At 39.0% G+C, this 25,929-nt stretch overlaps 1 protein-coding gene across 1 annotated transcript; it reads left to right on the forward strand.

Moving 5' to 3' along the window:
- The first annotated feature begins 288 nt into the window (after positions 1 to 288).
- LOC106120222 (dynein beta chain, ciliary) lies at positions 289 to 25,863 on the forward strand. The gene is made up of 82 exons (XM_013315500.1): positions 289 to 444; positions 543 to 647; positions 791 to 961; positions 1,046 to 1,216; positions 1,462 to 1,550; positions 1,690 to 1,793; positions 1,935 to 2,123; positions 2,302 to 2,475; positions 2,544 to 2,679; positions 2,825 to 3,053; positions 3,194 to 3,385; positions 3,474 to 3,608; positions 3,687 to 3,820; positions 3,909 to 4,098; positions 4,216 to 4,317; positions 4,412 to 4,565; positions 4,674 to 4,869; positions 5,071 to 5,161; positions 5,463 to 5,712; positions 5,787 to 5,932; positions 6,159 to 6,279; positions 6,360 to 6,500; positions 6,819 to 6,913; positions 6,994 to 7,161; positions 7,245 to 7,414; positions 7,496 to 7,715; positions 8,101 to 8,265; positions 8,384 to 8,557; positions 8,740 to 8,888; positions 9,005 to 9,128; positions 9,891 to 10,021; positions 10,244 to 10,358; positions 10,474 to 10,698; positions 10,800 to 10,986; positions 11,166 to 11,344; positions 11,520 to 11,715; positions 11,808 to 12,018; positions 12,090 to 12,231; positions 12,374 to 12,530; positions 12,741 to 12,981; positions 13,294 to 13,495; positions 13,619 to 13,843; positions 13,950 to 14,288; positions 14,412 to 14,560; positions 14,641 to 14,859; positions 14,982 to 15,219; positions 15,300 to 15,492; positions 15,586 to 15,763; positions 15,967 to 16,095; positions 16,175 to 16,394; positions 16,493 to 16,654; positions 16,749 to 16,948; positions 17,076 to 17,242; positions 17,360 to 17,538; positions 17,613 to 17,690; positions 17,808 to 17,969; positions 18,082 to 18,330; positions 18,453 to 18,564; positions 18,685 to 18,947; positions 19,112 to 19,192; positions 19,282 to 19,497; positions 19,605 to 19,753; positions 19,923 to 20,082; positions 20,221 to 20,387; positions 20,507 to 20,708; positions 20,789 to 20,919; positions 21,003 to 21,287; positions 21,368 to 21,623; positions 21,711 to 21,892; positions 21,987 to 22,118; positions 22,258 to 22,390; positions 22,474 to 22,700; positions 22,897 to 23,020; positions 23,138 to 23,274; positions 23,457 to 23,652; positions 23,870 to 24,043; positions 24,232 to 24,300; positions 24,398 to 24,580; positions 24,702 to 24,875; positions 25,031 to 25,179; positions 25,252 to 25,446; positions 25,695 to 25,863. The coding sequence occupies exons 1-82, from the start codon at positions 436 to 438 to the stop codon at positions 25,792 to 25,794; spliced, it is 13,764 nt and encodes a 4,587-aa protein (XP_013170954.1). The 5' UTR covers positions 289 to 435; the 3' UTR covers positions 25,795 to 25,863.
- Positions 25,864 to 25,929: the final 66 nt, after the last annotated feature.

A 25,929-nucleotide genomic window follows, 5' to 3' on the forward strand; every position in this document is an offset into this window, starting at 1 on the left:
TTTTTCAACCTATCGCAGAGTTACTTAATCCCAGAAAATGAATCCATGACGAGATGAAATCAGAAGACTGCTCCTTTGTCTTTTTACTTTTATCTACCGGACTTGTAAGTATTCGTAAGTTTGTTAAAGCATAATGTAAATCATCGTATTTTGTGTAGTATTGTAGAATATTATATAACATAACTGAAGATTGGCAGGTTTTATTAACAAAGAGTATAAATATAATTAGATTGATTCAATTTTGAATTTCAAAAAAGTTGTTACCATAGAAACTTGGAAAATCATTAATTCAACAACGAAAATAGATGATAATATTTCCCAATAAGTTGTTTTCTGTTTACAATATCAGAATTTGTTAGGGTATTATTTAACTGATTAACAAAATGGGTATAAGATATTAAGTGTGTTAAAATATTAAAGTAATATATTTTTAAAATGGGTGATGTAAGTATCGTAGTCTTACACGAACGTTAAAATTAAATAGCTGCATTTCCATTATACATGACTTGTCTTGAGGCTTTATTTTGTTTTTATATTTACAGAAAGAGGATGTCGACACAAGACTTGAATTCATGAGTGAATATATTATGAAAACTTTAAAGATAAAGCTTGACAAATGGCAAAAGTTTATAACTGGAGACGAAAGGGTATATTTAATATAGCACTATTTGTTTTTCTTCGATTTGAATCTCGCTACTAGATCGACTATAATGTATAAATGTAAATCTGGGGGTAGGCAGAAATTATTGAACGGTATGTTTGAATTAAAAAATCTTGTCCTTTTTTACAGCATATCCTTTTCAGATTTTTTGACATGCCCAAGTATGATGTAATTGTATTTCGAATGAATACGGCGGGCCAGCTAACTTGCGCTACCCATTTCCCGCCAATAAGCAGAGGAAAGATGGTGTATTTCTTGAGAAATATTAATGACAAAGTAACGCAAGCTAATTTGCGTCAGGTAATACACAAGGTTTCCTTTAAAATCTCTCCAAATTACGATAACCTAACCTAATAATAAAAATCGTGAATATTAACCTTGTAGGTATTAACGATCGGTGAAATGTCAGGCAACGTCCTCATGGACCTTAGTGTAATGGCTGATGAAGTTATAGGTCCTATGCTGTGTAACCCTGAGAACCAGAAAGGTTGGCCTAAGGTAGTGCAGCAGGACATGCGGCGACATGTCAACGATCTAAGAAGTTTGATGCATCAGGTTACTTTTGATCTCATTTCTCACTGTATTTTAATAAAGCTGTAACATCCGTGAAGGAGAAATATTTTTTACAAGTTGATAACCTGTTATACAAAACGTAAATTCTTCAAATAAAGGATCTTTTTGGTCAATCGTCAAGTACTCAAAATGTAGAACTTAGCACATAGATTTTACATCCTTTTCTATTTAATTATGATACATGATTGTTAGTTATGTAAGTTAATTAGTTGGGTATTATTTTGCAGCTAAAAGGAGAGATGTCGAGTCAGGTCATGTTGCCGATGCCGGCGGGCGTAGAGAATATTTACTACGCAGAAACAAGGTTAAAGGAAAGGTGACTATTGGATCGCTATCAAGGAGTTTTTATTACCATCAGTTAATACTAAAAGCAACTGCATGTTTATGAATAAGGATGAGGTAGTAATAGATGATGGATAAACATTCCAAGTGACACGAACTCGTATGTATTTCAGTGACGGCGAAGATGTAGACTTGGCTCTAAAGACAAATATTGAAGGCGCAATTATTAAATGGGCGCAGCAAGTACACGATCTTCTCCAAGAAGATTCTTATCTTGGTAAATTCAGAGAAAACCTTTAATAATATCTTTATTTTAATTTCACCTTCTTAGTAAACTTTTTACCTTCAAGTTTATATCACCAAATCAACTTATTCGTAGGTATGTAATGATACGTGTAGAAATTTACTTCGTTTTTAGTATTCAAGAAAACCAAGTTTCCGTTGCCGAGTGCCGACATAGACTTCTATACGCAGAGGTTGCGCAACCTTGAAGGAATCTACTCGCAGCTGCGCGACCCTCGCGTCAAGCGCATGGCGCACTACCTGGAGGAGACCAAAAGCGTCTACTTGAACTGCTTCAAGAGTATGCTGACCAACATTGTTGCTGGTAAGATATTTTATCATATAAAAAAAATTACCATCAGATTCCTAAGTTTATTTATCTAACTTCATCTAATATACGCAATCATATGTGTGTTCAGTAGATAGTTCATGGATAATTAAAATTGTAGAGCCATGTTGTGCCAGACTTTAAATAATTTATGCAAAATGTATTTGATATTCAGCTATAGTGGAATGCCGAGATATCTATGTGTACCAGAAGCCTCTGATACCGCATTTCGAGGCGATCGAAGGCACGGACTTTATCGATTCGAAGCCGCTCATCCGACCGATGTTCCACTGCATCGGCCTGCTTTGGGGCAGCTCTCGGTATTACTGCAGCGTTGAAAAACTCATACGTATGTGCATTCTTTTCATCTTTCAGTTTCAAAATTGTGCCCATTTATAACATGATTTTGTCATTTAGCATTGTTACGAGAAGTATGCAATCTACTCGTGCAGCAATGCACAAACTCCATAGATCCACTGTCGATATTCCAAGGCGAGCCAGACGAGCAGTTGATGAAATTGAAGAAAGCTGTTGACATATTAAATCATTTTATGTAAGTTTTATCGCCTTAAGTTACATTTACAATTGATAATATAACGTGCTAAAGGAAATATCTCATTTATTAGGTTCTTCTTGAAGTGTAGTTTATCTCGACTCTTGTTATTAGATCCATTCTTAATGAGACCAATTATTTGTAGTGAAACATACTCTATGAATCGGGACAAAGTAAACACGTTCTTCCCTCCGGGTGTTCTGCCGGTGCGCTGGTCCTTCGACTTTGACCGCGTCTTCATGCGTTTCAATGAGTACATGAAGCGACTCACCATGATCGAGGAGATATTGGAAGCCACCGTCGAGATATTCAAGTTGGAAAAAGTAGAGTTTTGCGGTCTGCGTGGAAAGATTCTTAGCAGTGAATGTATGGAGGTTCGGATATGTGATATTTTACTATTAAACTCTAAATTTGGCTATTAAAATATGTAGTTTAATTGAAGAGAGTAAGAAGGATAGGTACATAACATATAAAAGCAATAAAGTTTAAAACCAATCTTAATATTTTAACCCAGGTTCTAGACCAATACACCATAAAGTATCAGTCATTGGGCAACATAACGTACGACCCCGCGGACCCGGAGGATCCCTCGTTCATCAAGGATCACAAGAAGCACATGGTGGTGCTAGAAGATGTGGACAAGAAGCTCGCTTCGCTCTTTTCACAGGGCTTAGACGAGTGTGAGAATCTGCAACATTTCTTTAAAGTTAGTTTCATGTGATTTGATGGAGAGTACATAAATGTAGAGTGATAGTCTTCTTTTGTCGTGGTAAATATATGCCATTGTATTACAGTTTTTCCAAATCATTGGCGATCTATTTCATCGTCCTGTGATAAAAGAGGAATTGAAACCTAAACTTACTAAACTTTTGGATTTAATGCATTCCAATCTAGACGACGTAAAAGAAATATTTGATGAAGAAATGGGGGTACGTATTACACCCGACTTTTATGTTGTAATTTGAACTAGTGGAATATCATGTAATAATCGTTTTTTTTATTCTCAGAGATTGACGAAAGGGCCACAAAGACCTATGGTGGATCCATTTTTCCCACCAGTTAGCGGTATGATATGGTGGATACACAAATTACGTAAAAGACTTCAAGATCCGATGGAGGATTTTATATTGTTTGAAGATCCGTACGTATTTACCGTACATTACTTGTCGTATTTAAGTCACATTTTCAATTTTTTTTTTGGATGTACAAATATGGCTTTTCATATTAAGGATAATAACAACCGAGTACGCGATGTACATGAAGCAGAAACAGAACGAGATGTTGGGCTATCTGAACGTGCAGGAAGACCGGCAGTTCAAGCAGTGGTGTGCCACAGTGCCTGGTATCTGCAAGGTCCACCTCGTTAAGAACCTTATTTACCGCGATCCACCATTCGTCCGAAACAATTTTAGTCCAGAGGTAAGAAATTTTATTTCTTGAGTGAGACTCAGATTTTGAAACTAATTTGCTATAACTTCATTTTTTTAAGTCTAAGTGCATTTTAAAGACGTTTTACCCATGCCTGTGTTTTTACAGTTAGTTCTTTTACTCCGTGAGATACGATATTTTAAATATTTAGATAAACAAGGTATACCTGCTGAGGGTTTGGAATTATACGACCGGAATGAAAAATTGCAGGTTAGTAAACATCTGTATTACATTGTACACTTCAATCATATCAGTGAAATCACATGCACCACGACGATCTTAAAAGTAATGTAACAACAAACAGTACGACATGAACCGATTGAACCGCGCTATCGCTTGGTACAACGCGATCCGCGAGGGTAGCCACGAGACTGAAGTAGCGCTTATTGAGAAGGAGATTTACGCCATCGACCAGCTGCTCGGCCGCGGCGTTGAGGAATTCACTTGGAACGATGACTGTAAGTACTAACAATAAACATCTCAGTGATAACAGTCTTAATAGCGACACTGATTGTAAGGCCTTTAGATTTCCCATCGCGTTGTCCTTGCTAATTAATTGTTTACAGTCACAGAGTGGATGGCGGAAGTGTACAGCGCGATTAATACGCTCCAAGAGCGTGTTCTGACGGCGCAACGTAATGTAAAACGTGGCTTGGACAACATCGCAGCGTGGGCAGACAAGCCCCTACATGTGCGCAAGGAGAACCCGGAGAAACTTGAACTTTTGGCAGTCAAAGAACGCCATCCTAGACTCGTGCAGCGGTAACTTGATTAGACATAACCGCACTACTGCATTTTTTGGTCATTAACGGTACCATTAGTTTACATATGTTAGATCTACATTAAGTGGGGTTGGAGGATACTTTAGTGACCAATTAATGATTCTGAGTTCAGCATTTAAAAAAATGAATAACCTCTGGTCACATTTTAAGTACATATTTTTACTCCATTCTTTTGTTTTAGGCGAAACAAGATCCTTGACAGCCACGCAGAATTTGTAAAGGTTTTAAGCGATAATTACAAACTGTTTTTCAACATTCAAGAAGAAGAAGAGGTAATTACAATAAAATTAATTTTCTTGTAATTATTAATTAAACTCACAAACTACCTATAAAACTTTGTTGTTTTTAATTAGTTTACTTATTACTTAAATGTTATAATCAAATTGAATAAGTCGATCTCAATCCTCTTGACCTGTAAAAATAAATATTCCTACAAAAATTAGACAATATTGTTATCTTAATTATCCAATAATATTGTCGTCATTTGACATCGGACAAGACCTAAGTACAACAGTGCACGAAGTGGAGTCTAAATTGTTAAATCAAATGACTTTATTTTTTGGCACGTAATAGTTGGAATCAGAAGAAGAAGAGTTAGAAGAAGTCGACGAAGCAATTCTCGATGAGGATGAAAAAGCGGCTCGGCAAAAGAAAATAGAAGAGATAATGGCTAGGCGAGAAGAGAGGCACATGATTAGGGAAGAGAGGAGACGAGAGAAAGAGGAGATAGAAAGGGCGAAGTTCGAAAGGAGGGAGGCAAGAAGACTAAAGCGAGAAGAGAAGCAGAATGCGAAATTGGAACGTCAAAGGCAAAGAGAAGCAGGTAAAATTATAATTAATATATTTTAATATAAATTGTTTGATACCAGTAGGTATTTAATTTCATTTTTTTTATAGGGGAAGAAGTGGAGTCTCCAGCGGAAGAAGAAGAGGAAGTAGATCCAGAAGAATTAGCGGATATTGAAGCTGAAAGGATTGAGATGGAGGAGGAGGCGTTCAGAGCAGAACGCTGGCCGGCTTATGTTAAATATGTCGACGGTCTTGTTAGTACCCTCTTTCATTACATGCTAGTCCGTGTTTATTTTTGATTCGTGTTAAAATATAATATTATAATCAAGTTTGTAGATATTTGGATGCACACAGATTATTGTGATTAAGCTAATTAAGATATCTCCAGTTAAATTTTTAACGTCTCCAAATGTGCTTTAATTTGTATGAAAATAGGCGAAAAGTCAGAACACACATACATAATTAAAAAGTAATTTCTAGGTGTCTGTCCAAGTGATGAAAGCGATACAGACGAGCCTGGATCTTTTCGAAAAGCAGACTGATTTAGAAAAGGGTCCGCGAGTCGCCTTTATGCAAGTTATTGCTGAGCTCAAAGACCCAGGTATTAAGATGTTGACATTCAAAAAAGCATATTAAATATCCGAATAAAATATGCAATATTGAAATCAATTTTAATTTCAGACATAGTATTCACACCATCCCTGGAGCTTCAAGACAATTATGGTCTCTATGACACTCTGAATGAAATGATGAAAGATATGTTCTTGCAAGCTACGCTGTTTCCACGTATCGACCCCATTGTTCCCATTGCTTCCTATGAAGGTTAGTGTAAAAGTTAGAAAATATTTAAGAATCGTATCGATATAAACACAGGAACAGGATAACTTCTACCTCTAACGAATTTAATTTGATAAACGCAATTAATTTCTTCTTCCAGCATCTTAATTTCCTTTATGTTTCGTCTTCCCATAAATGTTTTGACGATGATTTTTCAACGGTTATGTTGTGCTTGCTTGATTGAATGTTATTTTGTGCTTCCTTGTAAGATAAATAAGAAAAGATAAATTCATTTCCATCGTAATAAAACAGTGATTTTAAACAGTTTATAATTGAGGTGACAATATAATTGTTAATTTATAGATGACATAGCAAATGAAGACGCAATGATAGATCTTTACCATGAATTGTTGAAGAGAATAGAAAATAGCATAAATGACGTCTTGCAGTACGCTTCGGTTTGTACAATATTTTAATGTGTTAGTACTTAGATATTTTGAAACAAAAAGGTAATATTATTGGTTTTTCTTGTATTCAGAAATATGAGAAGTATACCCCACTGTGGATGGAGGACAGGCAAGAAGTGTTGAACAACTTTTTGATGTACGGTCGAGTGATTCCGCCGGAGGAATTCGATAAGTATCGCTTTGAAAATGGAGAGGATCCACCAATTGTTAAACCTACACTCGCAGAATACCAAAAGGAGGTTTGTATAAAATGCTTACGAGTAGTAAAATACAAAGTTAACGAGTATTTTCAGAAATATTGGTACATTTCAAATTATTTTAGATCGACAAATACAATGCCTTATACGACGAAGTGTCAGCTTTGCCATCTGAATACCTGTGCAATGGCTGGCTGAAACTGGATTTGAAGCGGCTGAATCAAGCCATAATGAACATCGTCTGCAAATGGAGTAATTTGTTCAAGCAGAATCTGAAGGATCACGTACACACGAGGTTTATATAAAAAATTATAGAGAAAAGAAATAAAAAACGAAGTTGTATGTATAAAAATCTATTCTACTATTCTGTCGACAGCTTGGACGACCTGGAGAAATTCATAGAGTATGCGACGAAAGAGCTGTCTGTGGAGCTCAGTGAGGACGACTACGAAGGCTTGCTGCGGGTGATGCAGGTTCTGAACGAGGTTAAGGCTAAGCAAGACGCCGGTACAGAGTTCATGTTCGAACCTCTTAGAGACATCATGTACCTGCTCAAAGAGTACGGAGTTGAGTTCCCGGAGGAAACATACGAACAGGTATTTACTACTATTTATGATTCGTGTTGGCTACTTTAAAAAAACTTTATTGAACGTGGTTAGCCAGAAATCACAAAAATTAAGCATCATTATTATATCTACGTAAGTACTAACAGTTAACATTACACTGAGCACAAATATGTAGTTATGTGTGTGATTTTTGTAAAAAGTATCTGACTTTGCGCATGCTTTCTGAAATGGATAAGAATATTCCATCGAAACGTCAGTTCTCCGTTTACACCTTGGTAAGAATATTTCAGGATTTATTAACTGTTACTTACATTCCAGACTAATTTGAGAAGATACTTTAAAAAAACCATCTCTCAAATGTTCATCTATTATTAATGAAAAATGTGGCCCCAAGCTTACAGTAATAACATTATAGCTGGACGTGTTGCCGGAGAGGTGGCGTAACCTGGTGAAGCTGAGCACGGTGATGAAGAACAATGTTGCCCCGCTGCAGGCTGCGCAAGCGGCGCTCATTGCCAAGCGTGTCGCCCTGCTTAATCTTCGCATCACCATGTACCGCGATCACTTCTCACGTAAAGAGGTACGACCTTGAAGCGACTCCCAAGTAACACTCTCAGGCGAAAATAAACGAGATTTTAAATATTTTAATTAATAAAAATATTTCATGCATTTGATAATTTAAATTTAATTACGTTTAGATGTTCTTGGAGTCATGTAAGGATCCTTACAAGGAGATCGACAGTGTGCATAAGGAACTGATGGGATTTGAGGATATGATGCACAGTTTGAGGACCTCTTGCTCGTTGTTTGACATACAACCTCCAGACGAGAAGAGCCTTAAACAGTGCCGGCGGGAGCTGAAACTTGTTAAGGTATCATTGCTCGCCGTAGATAACAGAAATAATGGCATTCATACCATAATTTAGAAAGGCAGAAATTTTTGTTTAAGTTTGTGATTCAACACTGTTATACTTATTTTGTTTCTTTTCGTTGTTAAAGATTTTCATGCAACTTTTATGTATGGTTTAAATTAAAAAAATGTAATTAATTTTAGCAACTTTGGGACTACTACTTCCTCGTTATGGGAACAATTGAGTTCTGGAAAAAATCGCCGTGGAAAAAGATCGATGCTGATGGTATGGACCAAGAGTGTAAGCGATTCTCGAAGGATCTACGCCAGTTGGACAAGGAAATGAGAACATGGTATTTTTACTAATAATTAAATAAATAATGAAGCAAATAAAATCTAAAGTTAAGTACTAGAGTTAACTCTAAGGCCTAAATTAAAATCTGAGAAATCATATTTATATTTTCTTTAGGGAACCATATTTGGCTATAGAATCAACGATAAAGAACTTGATGACATCTTTGAGAGCGGTCACAGAACTTCAGAACCCTGCCATTAAAGACAGACACTGGATTGAGTTGATGATGGCCACTAAGGTTAGAATCGTCATAAGATAATTACATCCTTCTGACTTGATTGTGTGCGCATGATTGTAGGACTAAATTGTCCTGTTAAACATTAACTAGCACATTTTCTTTTTAGACTTCTTATAGTTTCAGTGTATAATATATTTTTATAGTAGTTTTAAAAAACCTTTGTAAATGAAATGTCATTTGTCTTCCATGTAGCGAGCAGCACATTCTCATCTCACATCCATCGCCACTAAGCATCAACTTTCATTACCAAAAAAACTAAATTTAAACACGCACGTTTCTTTTGAGGATATTATAAGCGATTTCAAATCCTTAGAAGATCTAGCGGTAGATGTATATCTGGTTCCTAATAAAGATGAAGACAGCAAATCGGATTACAAGAAATATTTACAACTTCAAGATTTTAGAAGAATTAAGATACAAGAGAATCAAAACCGTATCAATAAGTTTATGAAATTAAATAATAAATACACGCTTCAAGAAATGAAAGAGAAGGGTCTTCAATTAATATCAACGAGCAAAGAAAAATCACAACAAACATTTGATCATTCATTCATATTGTCAGAATATATCTTGTAAATATGTGTCTGTAATTATAAAGGTATCATGCTTTAGACTTTACGTTTATAATCTGTATATAAACGACTTAATTAATAAGTAAGTAGCTGTAGTTTGATAATTCAGGGAAACTCAGGTATGTCTTCACTTATTTATATTAATTTTATAATAATTATAGCACTTTTGATATTATTTAACTTAATATAGGTGAAATTCCATATCGACGATGACACAACGTTAGCGGATTTGCTCGCCCTGAACCTGCACAAGTATGAAGAAGAAGTTAAGACGATTGTGGATAAGTCAGTGAAGGAAGCTGCTATGGAGAAAACACTTAAGTGCGTATTTTATGTAAAAAGCGGTGATAACTATACAAAGATAGTATTTAAAAATATTGCCTCATGCCACATCGAAGTGTCAGGCTATCCTTACAAAGTTCAGTTCATTTCAGTTGCTTCTCTATGGCCCCTTGGGTATTGGGCCAACGTTAAATGTTTCTCTACCTAATAACTTTCATAAGTCTTCAAATTATTCCGTGGGTTAACTTGTCAATAATTCAGGGAGTTGGACGCCACCTGGGCTATGATGGAGTTCGACTATACAGTACACGACCGCACCGGACTCCGTCTGCCTAAGGCAAGCGAGGAGCTCGTCGAAACATTGGAAGATAATCAAGTTGGTATCATTTTAAAATTCCAATGACCTAAATCAATAAAGCTAAATAAGAAAATCTTAAAGTACTATCGATTCTTATTAATGAAAATTACAAAGATAAATCACCAATTTACAGAACCAAGTACAAAATATGATGTCGTCGAAATTCATTGGGTATTACGAAGAGGAAGCATCGGAGTGGCAGAGGAAGCTGGGCACTGCGGACGCAGTGATCGCGCTCTGGTTCGACGTGCAGCGCAAGTGGCAGTACTTGGAGAGCATCTTCGTCGGCTCCGACGATATCCGCGCACAGCTGCCCGAAGACTCGAAGCGATTCGATGGCATCGATAAAACTTTTAAGGTTTGAAAATATTACTAGTATAGCAATTATTAACTCTAACAATTTTTTGTAACTCCAAAGATAATATATTTCTAAGTACTATTATGAAAATTGTATTTTAGGAACTGTTAAAAGATATAGGAACGACACCGAACGTAGTTGAAGCGACTAACAAACCTGGTTTGTTGGATAAACTAGAAGACCTGATGAAACAACTCAACCTTTGCGAGAAAGCCCTCAACGATTACCTTGAAACGAAAAGATTGGCTTACCCGAGGTTTTACTTCGTGTCTTCCGCGGATCTTCTCGGTAAAATTATCAATTTTTGAAAGCATATTTATTAAATATACCACATCTGTCTACTCTTAACTACTATAATATAAAAAGTCAATTGTAGAATTAGTACCAAAAACAGATGAATGAATCAGTTTTCTCAGAATTTTTTTAAAATTTTGCCTCAAAAACGTATATTTGATCTATTCAAACAGATATTCTGTCGAACGGTAATAACCCACCGGCAGTGTGCCGTCATCTTACCAAGCTATACGATAACCTTGCCAAGCTGGTGTTCCCTTCGGCCACAAGCAAATTGGCCTACGAGATGATCTCCAAAGAGAACGAGGAGCATGTGCCATTCAAAGCACCCTGCTGCGATTGTTCAGGAAAGGTTAAAATTCTGTTGTAATGTATCACGAAAACATACGTAAAATATCTCATTTAGCTTGATAAAATATGTATTCAGTTTAGTACAGCAATAAGATCTATATCTGTAAACCATGAATTAGTTACGTTAACAGTTTCTCTAATTTTTGTTGTCTTAAGAAAATATTTATAAATTTCAGGTGGAAATATGGCTGAATCGCGTAACTGATTGCATGCGATTGACACTGCGAGAAATATTTGAGCACAGCGTGAAATCGTACGAGGAAAAACCCCGAGACGAGTGGGTGTTTGACTGGCCCGCGCAACCCGCGTTAGTCGGCACGCAGATCTGGTGGACTACGGAGACCAACCAGGCGTTTGAGAAGTTAGAGGAAGGTAAAGAAACTTGCTAAAATTAATACCCACACGCTAAGCTGGGGAAGATTTTAATATGCGTTGAAACGCTATATCAATTTTTTTTCTGATAGGTTACGAGAATGCACTAAAAGATTATCAGAAGAAACAAATTGCCCAGTTGAACGCCCTCATTGTCTTACTGTTGGGCGATTTGACTGTTGGAGACAGACAGAAGATCATGACTATTTGTACCATCGACGTACATTCAAGAGATGTAGTTGCTAAATTAATTGCGACCAAAGTGGAGAACTCTAATGCCTTTCAATGGCAGAGTCAGCTGAGGTAACGAATTTTGTAGCAAAAAAAAACATATCGCCTTAATGGTCGTGAGTAAATTTATATCAATTGTGTAGGCATCGCTGGGACCTCAACTTGAACAATTGCTTCGCAAATATCTGCGACGCACAATTCCTCTACGACTACGAGTACCTTGGCAACACGCCGCGTCTTGTCATCACACCGCTTACAGATCGTTGCTACATCACACTGACACAGGTACATCAATGAAAGGCCAAAGATTTAGCTCACAGGCGACGGAAGCAAGACATTCACCAAGACGCGGCTTACAATTGAGATTGTTAAGTATTCTTATCATGGGTTTGAATACTTTAAATCTGAACGTAATGTTTCTGTTCAGAGTCTCCACTTAATAATGGGTGGTGCCCCCGCGGGTCCCGCCGGCACAGGCAAGACGGAGACCACTAAGGATCTGGGCCGTGCGCTTGGCATCATGGTCTACGTGTTCAACTGCTCTGAGCAAATGGATTACAAATCTTGTGGCAATATATATAAAGGTGAAAACGTAAAAAAATGTTTGCATAATTCGCAGCATTTACTTTTAATGGCGACAGATACTAAGAAGTAATTTTGTAAATGACAAATTCTTGCATTCTTGTGATATAAATTTGACTAAAAATAAGCCATAATTACGACAAATAATCTTTTTATACATAAGCTACACCATTTATACTCTGTTTATATTATGTCATCATATCAACAAATAGGTCTTTCTCAAACTGGTGCTTGGGGCTGTTTTGACGAGTTCAATCGCATCTCAGTGGAAGTGCTGTCCGTGGTATCGGTGCAAGTAAAATCCGTGCTGGACGCTATTAAAGCCAAGAAAAAGAAATTCGATTTTATGGGTGAAATTATAACTTTAATCCCCACTATTGGCATGTTTATCACAATGAACCCCGGGTACGCGGGCAGGACGGAGTTGCCCGAGAATTTAAAGGCACTGTTTCGGTAAGTCTAACGTCTAAACTTTACTACGAGTTTCAACCGTCGTGATATTTGTTTTGAAACATACTATTACTCGCATTCATTTTGAGACTATAACGATAACAATATGTGTTATTACAAATGTCACCGTAGTAGAGGCCCTCTGTCATGTTTACTTGTTTTAATCCGAATTGGCCATTGTATGCAAACTGTGCAATCCTAGATTTTCTTTTAAAATATGCTAAAATGTTAATAGAAAGAGTTTAATTAAATTTATATTTGAATGATTGTATTAAACATTTTTACTATAGTCTTTGACTGTATTTTTTGGTATAGTCCATGCGCTATGGTGGTGCCTGACTTCGAGCTGATCTGCGAGATCATGTTGGTGGCGGAAGGCTTCCAGGAGGCGCGGCTGTTGGCGCGCAAGTTCATCACGCTGTACACGTTGTGCCGCGAGCTCCTCTCCAAACAAGACCACTACGATTGGGGGCTAAGGGCTATCAAATCCGTACTTGTCGTAGCCGGATCACTAAAGGTTTTTAACTTATATTGTTTGTCAGCCTTATTGGTGAGGGAAGTAAGGAAAGTTAATAGTTTTGTCAGAGTTATTTAAGCTGATTGAAATGATATTACAACTTTCATATGTATATCTTTTCAGAGAGGAGATCGTTTAAGACCAGAAGATCAAGTGTTAATGCGCGCATTGCGTGATTTTAACATTCCAAAGATTGTAACTGACGACATGCCGGTGTTTATGGGGCTTATTGGAGATCTGTTTCCTGCACTGGACGTGCCACGAAAACGAGATTTTGACTTTGAGAAAAACTTGTATGACGGCGCAGTGTCTATGAAGCTGCAACCTGAACCAGGGTTCATATTAAAGGTTAACTTGATAGACCTATTATATAACTTAACATACTCAATATAATCCATTTAAACTAGTAATTTATTTCTTTTTAAGACTCCAAAGAACGGTATTTTTTTCTCAGATGGTGCAATTGGTGGAACTCTTTGCAGTGCGTCACTCTGTGTTTATTGTCGGTTTTGCGGGTACCGGCAAATCCATGGTGTGGCAGTGTCTGCATAAGACGTACCACATGTTGAAGTTGAAACCATATTACAACGATTTGGATCCCAAGGCGGTAACCAATGATGAATTATTCGGAGTCATCAATCCGGCCACGAGAGAATGGAAAGACGGTCTTTTCTCAACCATTATGCGTGACATGGCGAATATGCCAGGCGACGGACCTAAGTGGATAGTTCTCGACGGCGACATTGATCCTATGTGGATTGAGAGTCTAAACACGCTCATGGATGATAATAAGGTTTGCGTAACACATTAAAAGTTAAATCAATTTCAACTGCCCTATGCAGCCCACAAATGGAATACGAAAAATACATCCGTTTATATATCTTACACTAAAGTTCATTGTTTTTATTTTTATTAGGTGTTGACGCTGGCGAGTAATGAAAGAATCGCTCTAACAAAGTCCATGCGGCTGCTGTTCGAGATTGCGACGCTACGGACCGCGACCCCCGCCACTGTGTCTCGTGCCGGCATACTCTATATCAACCCCCAGGATCTCGGCTGGAATCCGTAAGTATAAAGAAATAAAACGCGAATACTGTGCAGATATATACAGATGCAGTTCACTACAGCATACTTCCTTCTATCAGGTTTGTAGCATCATGGATAGAGACGACGCGTGACGATGAATCGGAGAAGGCGATGTTGACGGTAATGTTCGACAAATACATACCTCCATTGTTAGAAACGAGCAAGAAGTACAAGCGCATCACGCCGCTGACAGATCTTCAGCAGATACAACTTACCTGCTATCTGCTCGAGTGTTTCCTCAACAAGACGTTGCTGCCTAGCGACTGCCCTAAGGAATGGTAAGCTGATACAAAAACACGGGTAGTATGTAGGATTTTTTGATTTAAAAATAAAATATACACTTTTAAATACTAGTCTTGAAAGCTTTACTTAGTAGAAACAAAAATATAATATGTTCAAGGTACGAAACATACTTCGTTTTCTGTGTGGTGTGGGGTTTTGGCTCTGGACTCTTCCAAGATCAGTTAGTAGACTGGCGCAACGAGTTCAGCAAGTGGTTCTCCAATGAATTCAAACAGATCAAGTTCCCACCGTCAGGAAATGTATTCAGCTTCTTTATTGACCCGGAGACAAAGAAGTTTCTACCCTGGTCGGAGAAGGTAGAAAGTTTTGAGTTGGATCCCGACTTGCCACTACAGGTTAGCTTCAAACAATATCTTCCACATAAATGTTCTTTGAACTACTAGTTGACATGATGTAAGTATTTGTTCTTCTTCAGTCGTGCCTCGTATCGACCTCGGAGACGACCCGTATTAGATTTTTCATGGACTTGCTGATCGCCAAGCAGAAGCCGGTAATGCTGGTGGGCGCGGCGGGCAGCGGCAAGACGGTCAGTGTCGCCGCCAAGCTCAACGCATTGCCCGACTCCTACGCACTCACCAGTGTACCACTCAATTTTTATACAACGTCCGGTTAGTGATTTCATTGGATTAAGCACTTGTCAGTATTTATTTTGTTAATATGGATTATTATATTTATTTTTGCAAAATTTTATTACGGGATAGAAATGATCCAGAAAGTTCTCGAAAAGCCATTGGAGAAAAAATCAGGTCGCAACTTTGGTCCACCGGGCAGCAAATTCATGATCTACTTCGTGGATGACCTAAACATGCCTGAAGTGGACCTGTACGGCACCGTGCAACCGCACACTCTCATCCGCGAGTTTATGGATTACAGGCATTGGTAAGCTAATGTCGCGTCTAAATACTATAATTCATGTCATAAAATCAAAAGGTATGAAGAACAAAGTTGAGTAATTAATCATTGAATCACAGCAATTCCATCAAACTGAAGTTGGGTTCTCATTCAATGTTTGGTTGTCATTGTATAAATAATCAAGCTTTCTTACTTGTTTCTAGTAATTTGACTAAATATAATACTGGCAGGTACGATAGACAGAAGTTGACGTTGAAAGAAATATCCAATTGTATGTTCGTATCGTGCATGAACCCGACGGCCGGCTCCTTCACTATCGACCCACGATTGCAACGGCATTTCTGCACTTTCGCTGTCAGGTATATGATATAATTACTGACTAAAATGCCTTTTGATATTTTCATTCTAATATAAGTGCTTAACTAAGTATTTTTTTAGTTTCCCAGCGTTGGAGGCATGCTTCCACATCTATAAGCAGATCCTGTCGCAGCACCTCGCCAACCCGCTGAACAAGTTCGGTCCGTCGCTGCAGCGTTTCGTCGACACCATCGTCAACACCGCGCTCGCCCTCCACACCAAGCTCGCCGCCAACTTCCTGCCCACCGCCGTCAAGTTTCACTACATCTTTAATCTGCGGGACCTCTCAAATATATTCCAAGTACGCTTAAGAAAAATGCTGCTTGTTAAAACTAATCACTCTTTCTTTGTATGGTTAAACAGTTTTTAAACCTCTATTTTTAATACAACATTTTTTAGGGAATACTGTTTACAACTGGTGATGTAATAAAACAGTCATCGGAGATGATCCGGCTGTGGATGCACGAGGCTACGCGCGTCTACTCTGATAAATTGGTCGATTCTGAAGACAATGACACATTCAACAAACTTATCGCGGAAACGATCAAGAAGAATTGTGAGGTAATACGATCAAATCACAGTTTAAAAAGACGAAAATATCGACACAGATAAATATAAATAATATGCTACAAACTAATTTATTGATTTCTTCAAGGATTTCGATGAGAATTTAGTGTTTGAGAAGCCTCTCATCTACTGTCACTTCGCGGAGGGCATCGGAGACCCCAAGTATAACCCTATCCGTGAATGGGCGCAGATTAAACGCCTACTGGAAGAGTCTCTTTCCTCGTACAACGACCTCGTCGCCTCTATGAACCTCGTGCTCTTTGAAGATGCCATGTATCATATCTGCCGGTTAGTTAACAACTCTATTCACAAAGCTTTTCATAATCTTACGCCTCACTGTCGCATCACAGTTTTTTTATACTTGTACATTTACTAAGTAACTCTGAGTGCGACAGTTGTTATTTATTTTGAATAGAATAAATCGTATCTTGGAATCACCGCGTGGCAATGCGCTGCTGATCGGCGTGGGCGGGTCCGGCAAGCAGTCGCTGTCGCGTCTATCCGCCTTCATATCCTCACTCGAGGTATTCCAGATTCAGCTGCGCAAGGGTTACAGCAGTAACGACCTTAAAGTCGACCTTGGTAAGAGAATATACATATAAATATATATAAATAGCAGCGCCTCTGGGCTTAATTTTTTTATGATAGAGAACTGGTTATATCTGTTTTAATAAATATATGTGATATGTGGCGTTCTAGCTGGGCTGTATATAAAAGCGGGCTTGAAGAACATAGGCAATGTGTTCCTGATGACGGACGCCCAGGTTGCCGAGGAGAGGTTCCTAGTGCTCATCAACGATCTACTCGCATCCGGGGAGATCCCCGAATTGCTCGCTGACGACGAGACTGAGAATGTCATTAATGGAGTACGGGGGGAGGTGATGTATCCATCTGATGATATGAAAATTATTTATTGTTTAATAGAAATGTTAATATATCTTTCATTTTTTAGACAAAAGCCACAGGCGTTCCAGACACACGAGAAAATTGTTGGAAGTTTTTCATTAATCGCGTACGCACCATGTTAAAGGTCGGTGCATAAGGATTTTGCTTTTATTTTGATAAATGTTACGATAGATCTAATAAAATAATGTAAACTAAAATGAAAACTATTATTATTAAAGTTCTCTTAAATATATTTATATAGGTTGTGCTTTGCTTCTCTCCTGTGGGCGCGACGTTGCGAGTGCGGGCGCGAAAGTTTCCCTCGATCGTGAACTGCACGGCCATCAACTGGTTCCACGAGTGGCCGCAGGATGCGCTGCGCTCCGTGTCTAAGAGGTTTATCTCTGAAGTACGCTCGTTACCGGTACGATGATCTTTTCTATAATATGTCCTGTGACAAAAAAATATGTATGAGACGTTACATTCATTAAAATGCAGTAGTTAAGATAAAAAAGATTTTTGTATACTGTTTCCAGGCAAAGCTTGTGGATCCGGTTTCAGTGTTCATGTCGCACGTGCACCAAGGCGTGAACAGGATGTCGGCGATCTACTTCCAGAACGAGCGCCGGTACAACTACACCACACCCAAGACTTTCCTGGAGCAGATCGCGCTCTACGGCAAGCTACTCAACACCAAGACTGACGAGTTGCTCATGATGATTGAGAGGCTTGAGAATGGATTGGATAAACTCGCTTCGTGTGCTGCTGATGTCGCCGTTTTGAAGGTTAGTTTGTATTTTTGGTAGTTTTAGGTTTCAATGTTTACTAATTTTTATAAAAATGTCTTTTTCTTAAAAAAATATAATTTAAAATACCCGTTAATACTAAATTACTTATTAATACTTAGGTGACATTAGCAGAACAAGAACAAATATTAAAGGTTAAAAATAGAGCCGCAGAAGAATTGATTGAGGTGGTCGGCGCAGAAAGTGAGAAAGTGTCGAAGGAAAAAGCTTTCGGTAAAACGTATTATAATAACAAAATTTATATGCATTTTGTACATATGTTTTATAGCCTGAACTTGTAATATACGATTTTTTAAACAATTGCTATAAAATGATTCTTTATCACCTATTTAGCCGCTGAGGAAGAAAAAAAGGTCAAAGTGATTGAAGAGGACGTGACAATAAAGGCAAAGATTTGCGCAGACGACTTAGCTAAAGCTGAGCCAGCGTTGATCGCCGCACAGGAAGCGCTCAACACTCTGAACAAGAACAACCTGACTGAATTAAAGTCTTTCGGCTCACCGCCAGACGCCGTGGTTAATGTAACCGCAGCTGTGCTGGTGCTCTTCTCTAAAAAGGGAAAACTGCCAAAGGACAGGTCGTGGAAAGCTTGCAAAGTAAATATTTTAGTTTGCTACCCGCACATTGTAATTTTATCTCTGAGTGCTAAATTTCAAAAAAATAACCAGTTAATAATATAATTAAAAAAAAAATGTTGACGAAAAAAATTCTTAAATTGATTTTTTTGCAGTAAGTTCTTAACGTGACAATCTAATTTCAGCTTATGATGGCAAAAGTAGATCAGTTTTTAAATGATCTCGTCTATTACGATAAGGAAAACATACACCCTGACGTTGTTAAGGTATGAATCGCTTGATTTTAGTGTGAACTAACTTAGGCATACATTGCGTAAAGGAGTTTAAATTTATTTATTGAAATGAAATGTGTCAGGCGGTGCAGCCATACATAAAGAACCCGGAATTCAACCCTGAGTTCATAATGTCCAAGTCGGCGGCGGCCGCGGGTCTGTGCGCTTGGGTTATAAATATCATCAAGTTTTACGACGTATATGTGGTGGTGGAGCCTAAACGGCGAGCCCTCAACGCCGCCAACGCGGAGCTGCAGGCCGCACGTGACAAGCTCGCCTTCCTAACTGACAAGATTAAGGTACAATACCACTAATCAAAGTGAAAATAGAAAACATAACTACCATTTATTGAGTCCAAATGCTTGTGGTTTCTGGCTTTGACACTTTGAATGTTTTTATTTTATAGGAATTAGAGGAACAGCTTGAGGGACTGTTGAAGGCTTTCCAAGAGGCCGTCAACGAGAAAACTAAATGTCAAGCGGAAGCTGATGCAACCAATATGACGATAGATTTGGCCAATCGTCTCGTGAATGGATTAGCTTCCGAGAAGATTCGGTATATTTAGTAAAATACTCTTTCCGTACTATTTCTTGCTTTATTTTCTAATTAATAATGGCACATTACTTATGAATAAAAAAATAATTAATTAAAATAACTTAAGTATTTAATGGTTTGGTTTATGAAATTAGAAATACCTTTTATGAATTATATATATCAATTGTAGATGGTCAGCGACGGTTGTAAATCTGAAAGAGTCTGGCGTGCTGTTGCCTGGAGACGTGCTGCTGGTGACTGCGTTTATATCGTACGTGGGCTGCTTCACGCGCAAGTACCGCCAGCAGCTGCTAAATGACGACTGGGTGCCCACTCTCTCCAGATCCGATGTAAATCATCACAACTAATCTATAATCATTATTATTTCCACAAACGTTTTTATCTTCTTTTTCATTATTTTCACCATAATCTTTTAATAAATTGTTTCGTATTAAACTTAAGTTAACTTTATCTTATGCAATCATCAGCCGAAGATTGAGATGACGGAAGGGCTGGAGCCACTTTCGATGTTAACGGACGACGCGCAGGTGGCTTGTTGGAACAACGAGGGCCTGCCCACCGACACTATGAGCACGGAAAACGCCACCATATTGACCAACTCTGCACGCTGGCCGCTTATGATAGACCCACAGCTGTGAGTGTCTTTAGTTATAACGATGTTTTAATTTTTTATATGGAACTTAGTAGTACTCGGCAAGCACTTAGCAAGTAAGACTAATAGAGTTCATTGTTTTATGCATATTGTTTTTGCAGACAAGGTATTAAATGGATTAAATCGAAGTACGGCGACAGTTTGGTGGTGATTCGCCTGACGCAGCGCAACTACCTAGACCGCATCGAGCGCGCCGTCAGTAACGGTGACGTGGTGTTGCTGGAGAACATCGGCGAGACCGTTGACGCAGTGCTTGAACCTCTGCTCGGCCGTGTGCTTATACGCAAGGGACGAGTGCTCAAAGTACCTATCGGCTTCTGTTATATTACCACCAATACATAATAATGATTTAGCATTATTCAGTGTGTCATTTTTGCCATCAGATTGGTGATAGAGAAATAGACTATGATCCAAGGTTCCGACTTCTGCTACAAACAAAATTAGCGAACCCTCACTACCAACCTGAAATGCAAGCGCAATGTACTCTCATTAATTTTACTGTAACTAGGGATGGGTGAGTACAAAAATAAACTCATGGTCTTGAGACGTTTAATTTTATTAATGATAATGCATGTTACTACTTTAACTGAAATTCAGTCTCGAAGAACAGCTGCTGGGTGAAGTAGTAAAAGCCGAAAGACCGGATTTGGAGAGTTTGCGCGCAGGTCTCACGAAACAGCAGAACGACTTCAAGATTACTCTCAAGTCGCTGGAAGATGACCTGCTGAAGCGATTGTCCTCCGCCGGACCTGACATCTTGAGTGATTCCGCGCTTGTCATCAATCTGGAGACCACGAAGAAAACCGCGGCCGATATTGAGATAAAGGTGGAAGAGGGAAAAGTCACGGCCGTTAAAATTGACGAAGCTAGAGAGAGATATAGGTGAGAAATTATGATGCATCATTATCTGTGCAACAAGTCCATACATTTGATTTTAATTCTGTTCTTCATCATAATAACAGACGAGCAGCAACCCGCGCCTCCCTCCTGTACTTCATTCTGAACGAGTTGTACAAGATCAACCCGATGTACCAGTTCTCACTGAAGGCATACAGCGTGGTGTTCAAAGACGCGCTGGCGAAGGCCACGCCCTCTGAGGAGCTGGAGACGCGCGTGCTCAATCTGCTCGACAGCATTACTTTTGCCGTATTCGTGTATACCAGCAGGGGACTCTTCGAGAAGGATAAGCTAATCTTCTTGTTCCTTATCACACTGCAGGTGAGGTTTAAAGGTTTTTGAACCTTTCATAAATAGTTTTAAAGGAAAGTAATAAGATTTTATTTAAAATAACATTATGCTTTGCAGATTTTGCAGTGTGATGGTAAAGTGGACCCCAGAGAGTTAGACTTTTTGCTGAAGTACGCGGTGGCACCGGAGCCATCACCGTACACGTGGCTGTCCAACAACTCGTGGGGAGGCATCATCGCTCTTGCCAAAACCGACGCATTTGAGAATCTTGACAAAGATATCGAAGGGGCTGCCAAAAGGTAAGTAATTACCTTACCGCACGAATATTTTATGATGTTTATAGAGCATCAAGAACTAGTGCCTACCATTCTTTATGTAACTGTATTGTGTTAGATGGCAGAAGTACACGGACGGCGAGGCGCCCGAGAGAGACAAGTTACCGGGCGAATGGAAGAACAAGACAGCTCTGCAGCGACTGTGCATCATGCGCGCTCTTCGCCCCGACCGCATGTCTTACGCATGCGGGTAAATAGCCAGTAATCACCACTAGCAGAATATTAAAAACTCAACCAGCATTAACATAGTAGAGTTTTCTAGTGTAGTAAAGATTTTTTAATATTTGATTATTAAATTTCAAATTTCATGTAACTACCTCGTGTCATAGAGCGTTCTGTGAAGAAAATCTCGGCACGAAGTACGTTGAGGCTCGCACTCCATCGCTCGAAAAGTCTTACGAAGAGAGCACGTCTACCACCGCCATGTTCTTTATTCTGTCACCTGGAGTGGATCCATTAAAGGTTTATATTTCACGTCTTTACTTTAATTACTGAAATGAAATCCCTTATATTGTTGTTAATGTACATTATTTTAATTGTTTTAGGATCTAGAAAAGCTGGGCAAAAAGATAGGTTTCTCAACTGATAAGAAGACTTTCCACATAGTGTCGTTAGGCCAGGGTCAAGAGGTGGTGGCAGAGGAGGCCATGGGTGTGGCGTCCTCTATTGGCCATTGGGTCATCCTACAGAACATCCATCTTGTTGCTAAATGGCTGTCGACATTAGAAAAGAAAATGGAAGAGACCTTTGAAAATCCAAGGGATGAATATAGGTTAGAGAAAATATCTATTAAATTAGAAATGTTGGAAAACGCTTTTACTTCATATATGAAAAATCGTATTAGGATTAATTCGTTCTTTGAGATGAACTGATGTTCGATACTTCAAAATTCATAAAAATCATTTAAATATAATAATTGTACGTATCCTTAATGACTAAAGATCCCACAACAATACTTTGCTTTCCAGGCTATTTCTTAGCGCCGAACCGGCGGCTGACCCGGCGTACCACATCATTCCGCAAGGCATCTTGGAATCCTCCATCAAGATCACCAACGAACCGCCCATCGGCATGTGGGCGAATCTGCATAAAGTACGTAGATGCTCTGGTAGTAAATTAATTAAATTGAGGCTTTTTATTTTAAGTTTTACCCATGAACCGATATTTACATAACTTTGAAAAATCTTTCACATATTGCGTTGATCGCAGGCTCTGGATAACTTCAGTCAGGAAACCCTCGAGATGTGCAGTAAGGAAGCCGAATTCAAATCTGTACTTTTCGCTCTTTGCTACTTCCACGCGGTCGTTGCAGAGAGAAGGAAATTCGGGCCACAAGGATGGAATAGGTAAAGGATCGGATCAATTTATCTGTTTATGTTCACTAAGGAAGTAACCTACTGTAGATTGACAGAAATCTACACCAAGGGTCCCACTTAGGGAACAATTACGACACTGAGTGCGAAAGATAAAGTTTAGTAAAGAGTATTCTTAATGTCGATAACGCTAATGTCGGAACTTTGAATGCCAGAGTTTACCCATTCAACTTCGGCGACCTGACGATCTGCGTGTATGTGTTGTTCAACTACTTGGAGGCGAACCCCCGCGTGCCCTGGGAGGACCTGCGCTATCTTTTCGGCGAGATCATGTACGGTGGACACATCACCGACGACTGGGACCGCCGCCTCTGCCGCACCTTCCTCATCGAGTATATGCAGCCCGAGCTGGTCTGTCTCCATACATTTGGATTACGAAAGCAATTTTTTTATTATTAATAAATCACATATTTCCGACGAATACTATTAGTCGACACTGCAATTCTCACAGTAACTCAAGTTTGCTGGCTTCGTTTAAATGCAATTTATAATATTTATCTAAACCCAGGTCATAATGACACATTACTATGATTAATATTAGATGTGTAATAAATATAGAATTTAACAGGTGGACGGTGAAGCACAACTGGCTCCAGGGTTCATCTCACCGCCGAACTCCGACTACGTGGGCTACCATCAGTACATCGATGACTACCTACCCGATGAGACGCCCTACCTATACGGCCTGCACCCCAACGCAGAGATCGGATATCTCACCACAGTGTCGGAGAGACTGTTCAAGGTCACAAACTTATAACAAGCCTGTAACCTCTTTTGAATTCTATTATCATACTACATACTCCTACTCTAATACAGAAGTTTTAATAAATGTTGACGTGGTTTACTTGTGATTTTAAAAATATGATTTGCATTCCACTTTCATTCAATTCTGCTTCTTATTTTAACTTAAATATCTTTGGATCTATTTAGGTTGTTTTCGAAATGCAACCGAGAGATGCTGGCGCTCAGGCTGGTGGTGGCGCTACTAAGGAAGAAATGGTACGAATCACTATCAAATTACATAGCTAGCAAAAATACTCGAACTAATTATCACTGAAGAACCGAAATATCAATGACAAAGTGGATTTTGTTTTAGGTGCGTATTTTACTGGACGATATAATGGATAGGATTCCAGAACCCTTTAACTTGCAAGAGTTGATGGGGAAGGTGGAGGAGTTGACACCGTTCACCATCGTCGCCCTACAAGAGTGTGAGAGGATGAATCGGCTTATGGGAGAAATTCGACGCTCACTTAAAGAACTGGAACTTGGGCTCAAGGTACAATATACAATTATAATGGCAACTTTTCTTAAAAATGCAGCTATATCATCAAATAAATAAATGATCGGAAACACGTTTTCCATAAGTTACAACAATGAAAATTACGGTGTCATTTTAGGGCGAGCTGACGATCAGCAGCGACATGGAGAACCTGATGGAGTCGCTGTTCATGGACAAAGTGCCGGAATCGTGGACGAAGCTCGCGTACCCCAGCCTGCTCGGCCTCGCCGCCTGGTTCTCCGACCTCTGCCTCCGCCTGACCGAACTCGAGAACTGGTCCGGAGACTTTAATGTTAGACTTTTCACATTTTCAACTTTATTTTTACGACTAACCGACAGGACTTTGTTAATTAAGGCAAGACTATCGTATGAAAATTATGTACATTAATCATTTTGAAAAATCATGAAATTTTATTGTGATTTAATGTGCACGATGGCACTGTCCAGCTGCCGCCGGCGGTGTGGCTGGCGGGCTTCTTCAACCCACAGTCGTTCCTCACGGCCATCATGCAACAGACGGCGCGCAAGAACGAGTGGCCGCTCGACAAGATGTGCCTTAACTGTGACGTCACCAAGAGGAGTAGGCAGGACTTCAAGTAAATATATCAACAGTTTTTATTTTATATCTCTAGCAGGTTGATGGTTCAAGTAAAAAAATGTGTTATTAGCGCACCTCCGCGCGAGGGCGCCAACATCCACGGGCTGTTCATGGAGGGCGCTCGATGGGACACGATGACGGGTGGCATCGTGGAGTCGCGCATGATGGAGCTGTTCCCGCTCATGCCCGTCATCTACGTGCGCGCCGTCACACAGGACAAGCAGGACACGCGCAACGTATACGAATGCCCAGTATACAAAATTCGGTTAGTAGACTAAAACCATCCTTTCTTTTTTCAATATTTTTCTGTCTTTTTTACAATGATTTCACATATTTCCAGATTTAGTGGTAATATCTTAGAAATTATAAAAATGAGCTAAAAAGCTCTTTATAAATCATTTATCAACTATTAATCCTGGAAAGGAAAAGGTGTTGTGGAGGATTTCAGTGGGGTCCATACTTTTTCTATGTAACACATATACAAACAAGATTTATAACTTTTTTTTTATCCAGCATGCGAGGACCAACGTTTGTGTGGACGTTCAACTTAAAGACCAAAGACAAGCCGACGCGCTGGACTCTGGCTGGCGTCGCGCTACTGCTAGGCGTATAGCCTTTATTTTTTAATCTTAATATAATTGCTCTTGCTGTTATTTAATTAAAAGTTGTTTATTAAACTCTATTTTTCATCTACAAATTCATCATCAAATCTATCCGAGTAATAAGTCGATCCTCAAAAACTAGTAGA

This window comes from Papilio xuthus, unplaced genomic scaffold, assembly GCF_000836235.2.
Source record: "Papilio xuthus unplaced genomic scaffold, Pxut_1.1 DF826961.1, whole genome shotgun sequence".
NCBI lineage: Eukaryota > Metazoa > Arthropoda > Insecta > Lepidoptera > Papilionidae > Papilio > Papilio xuthus.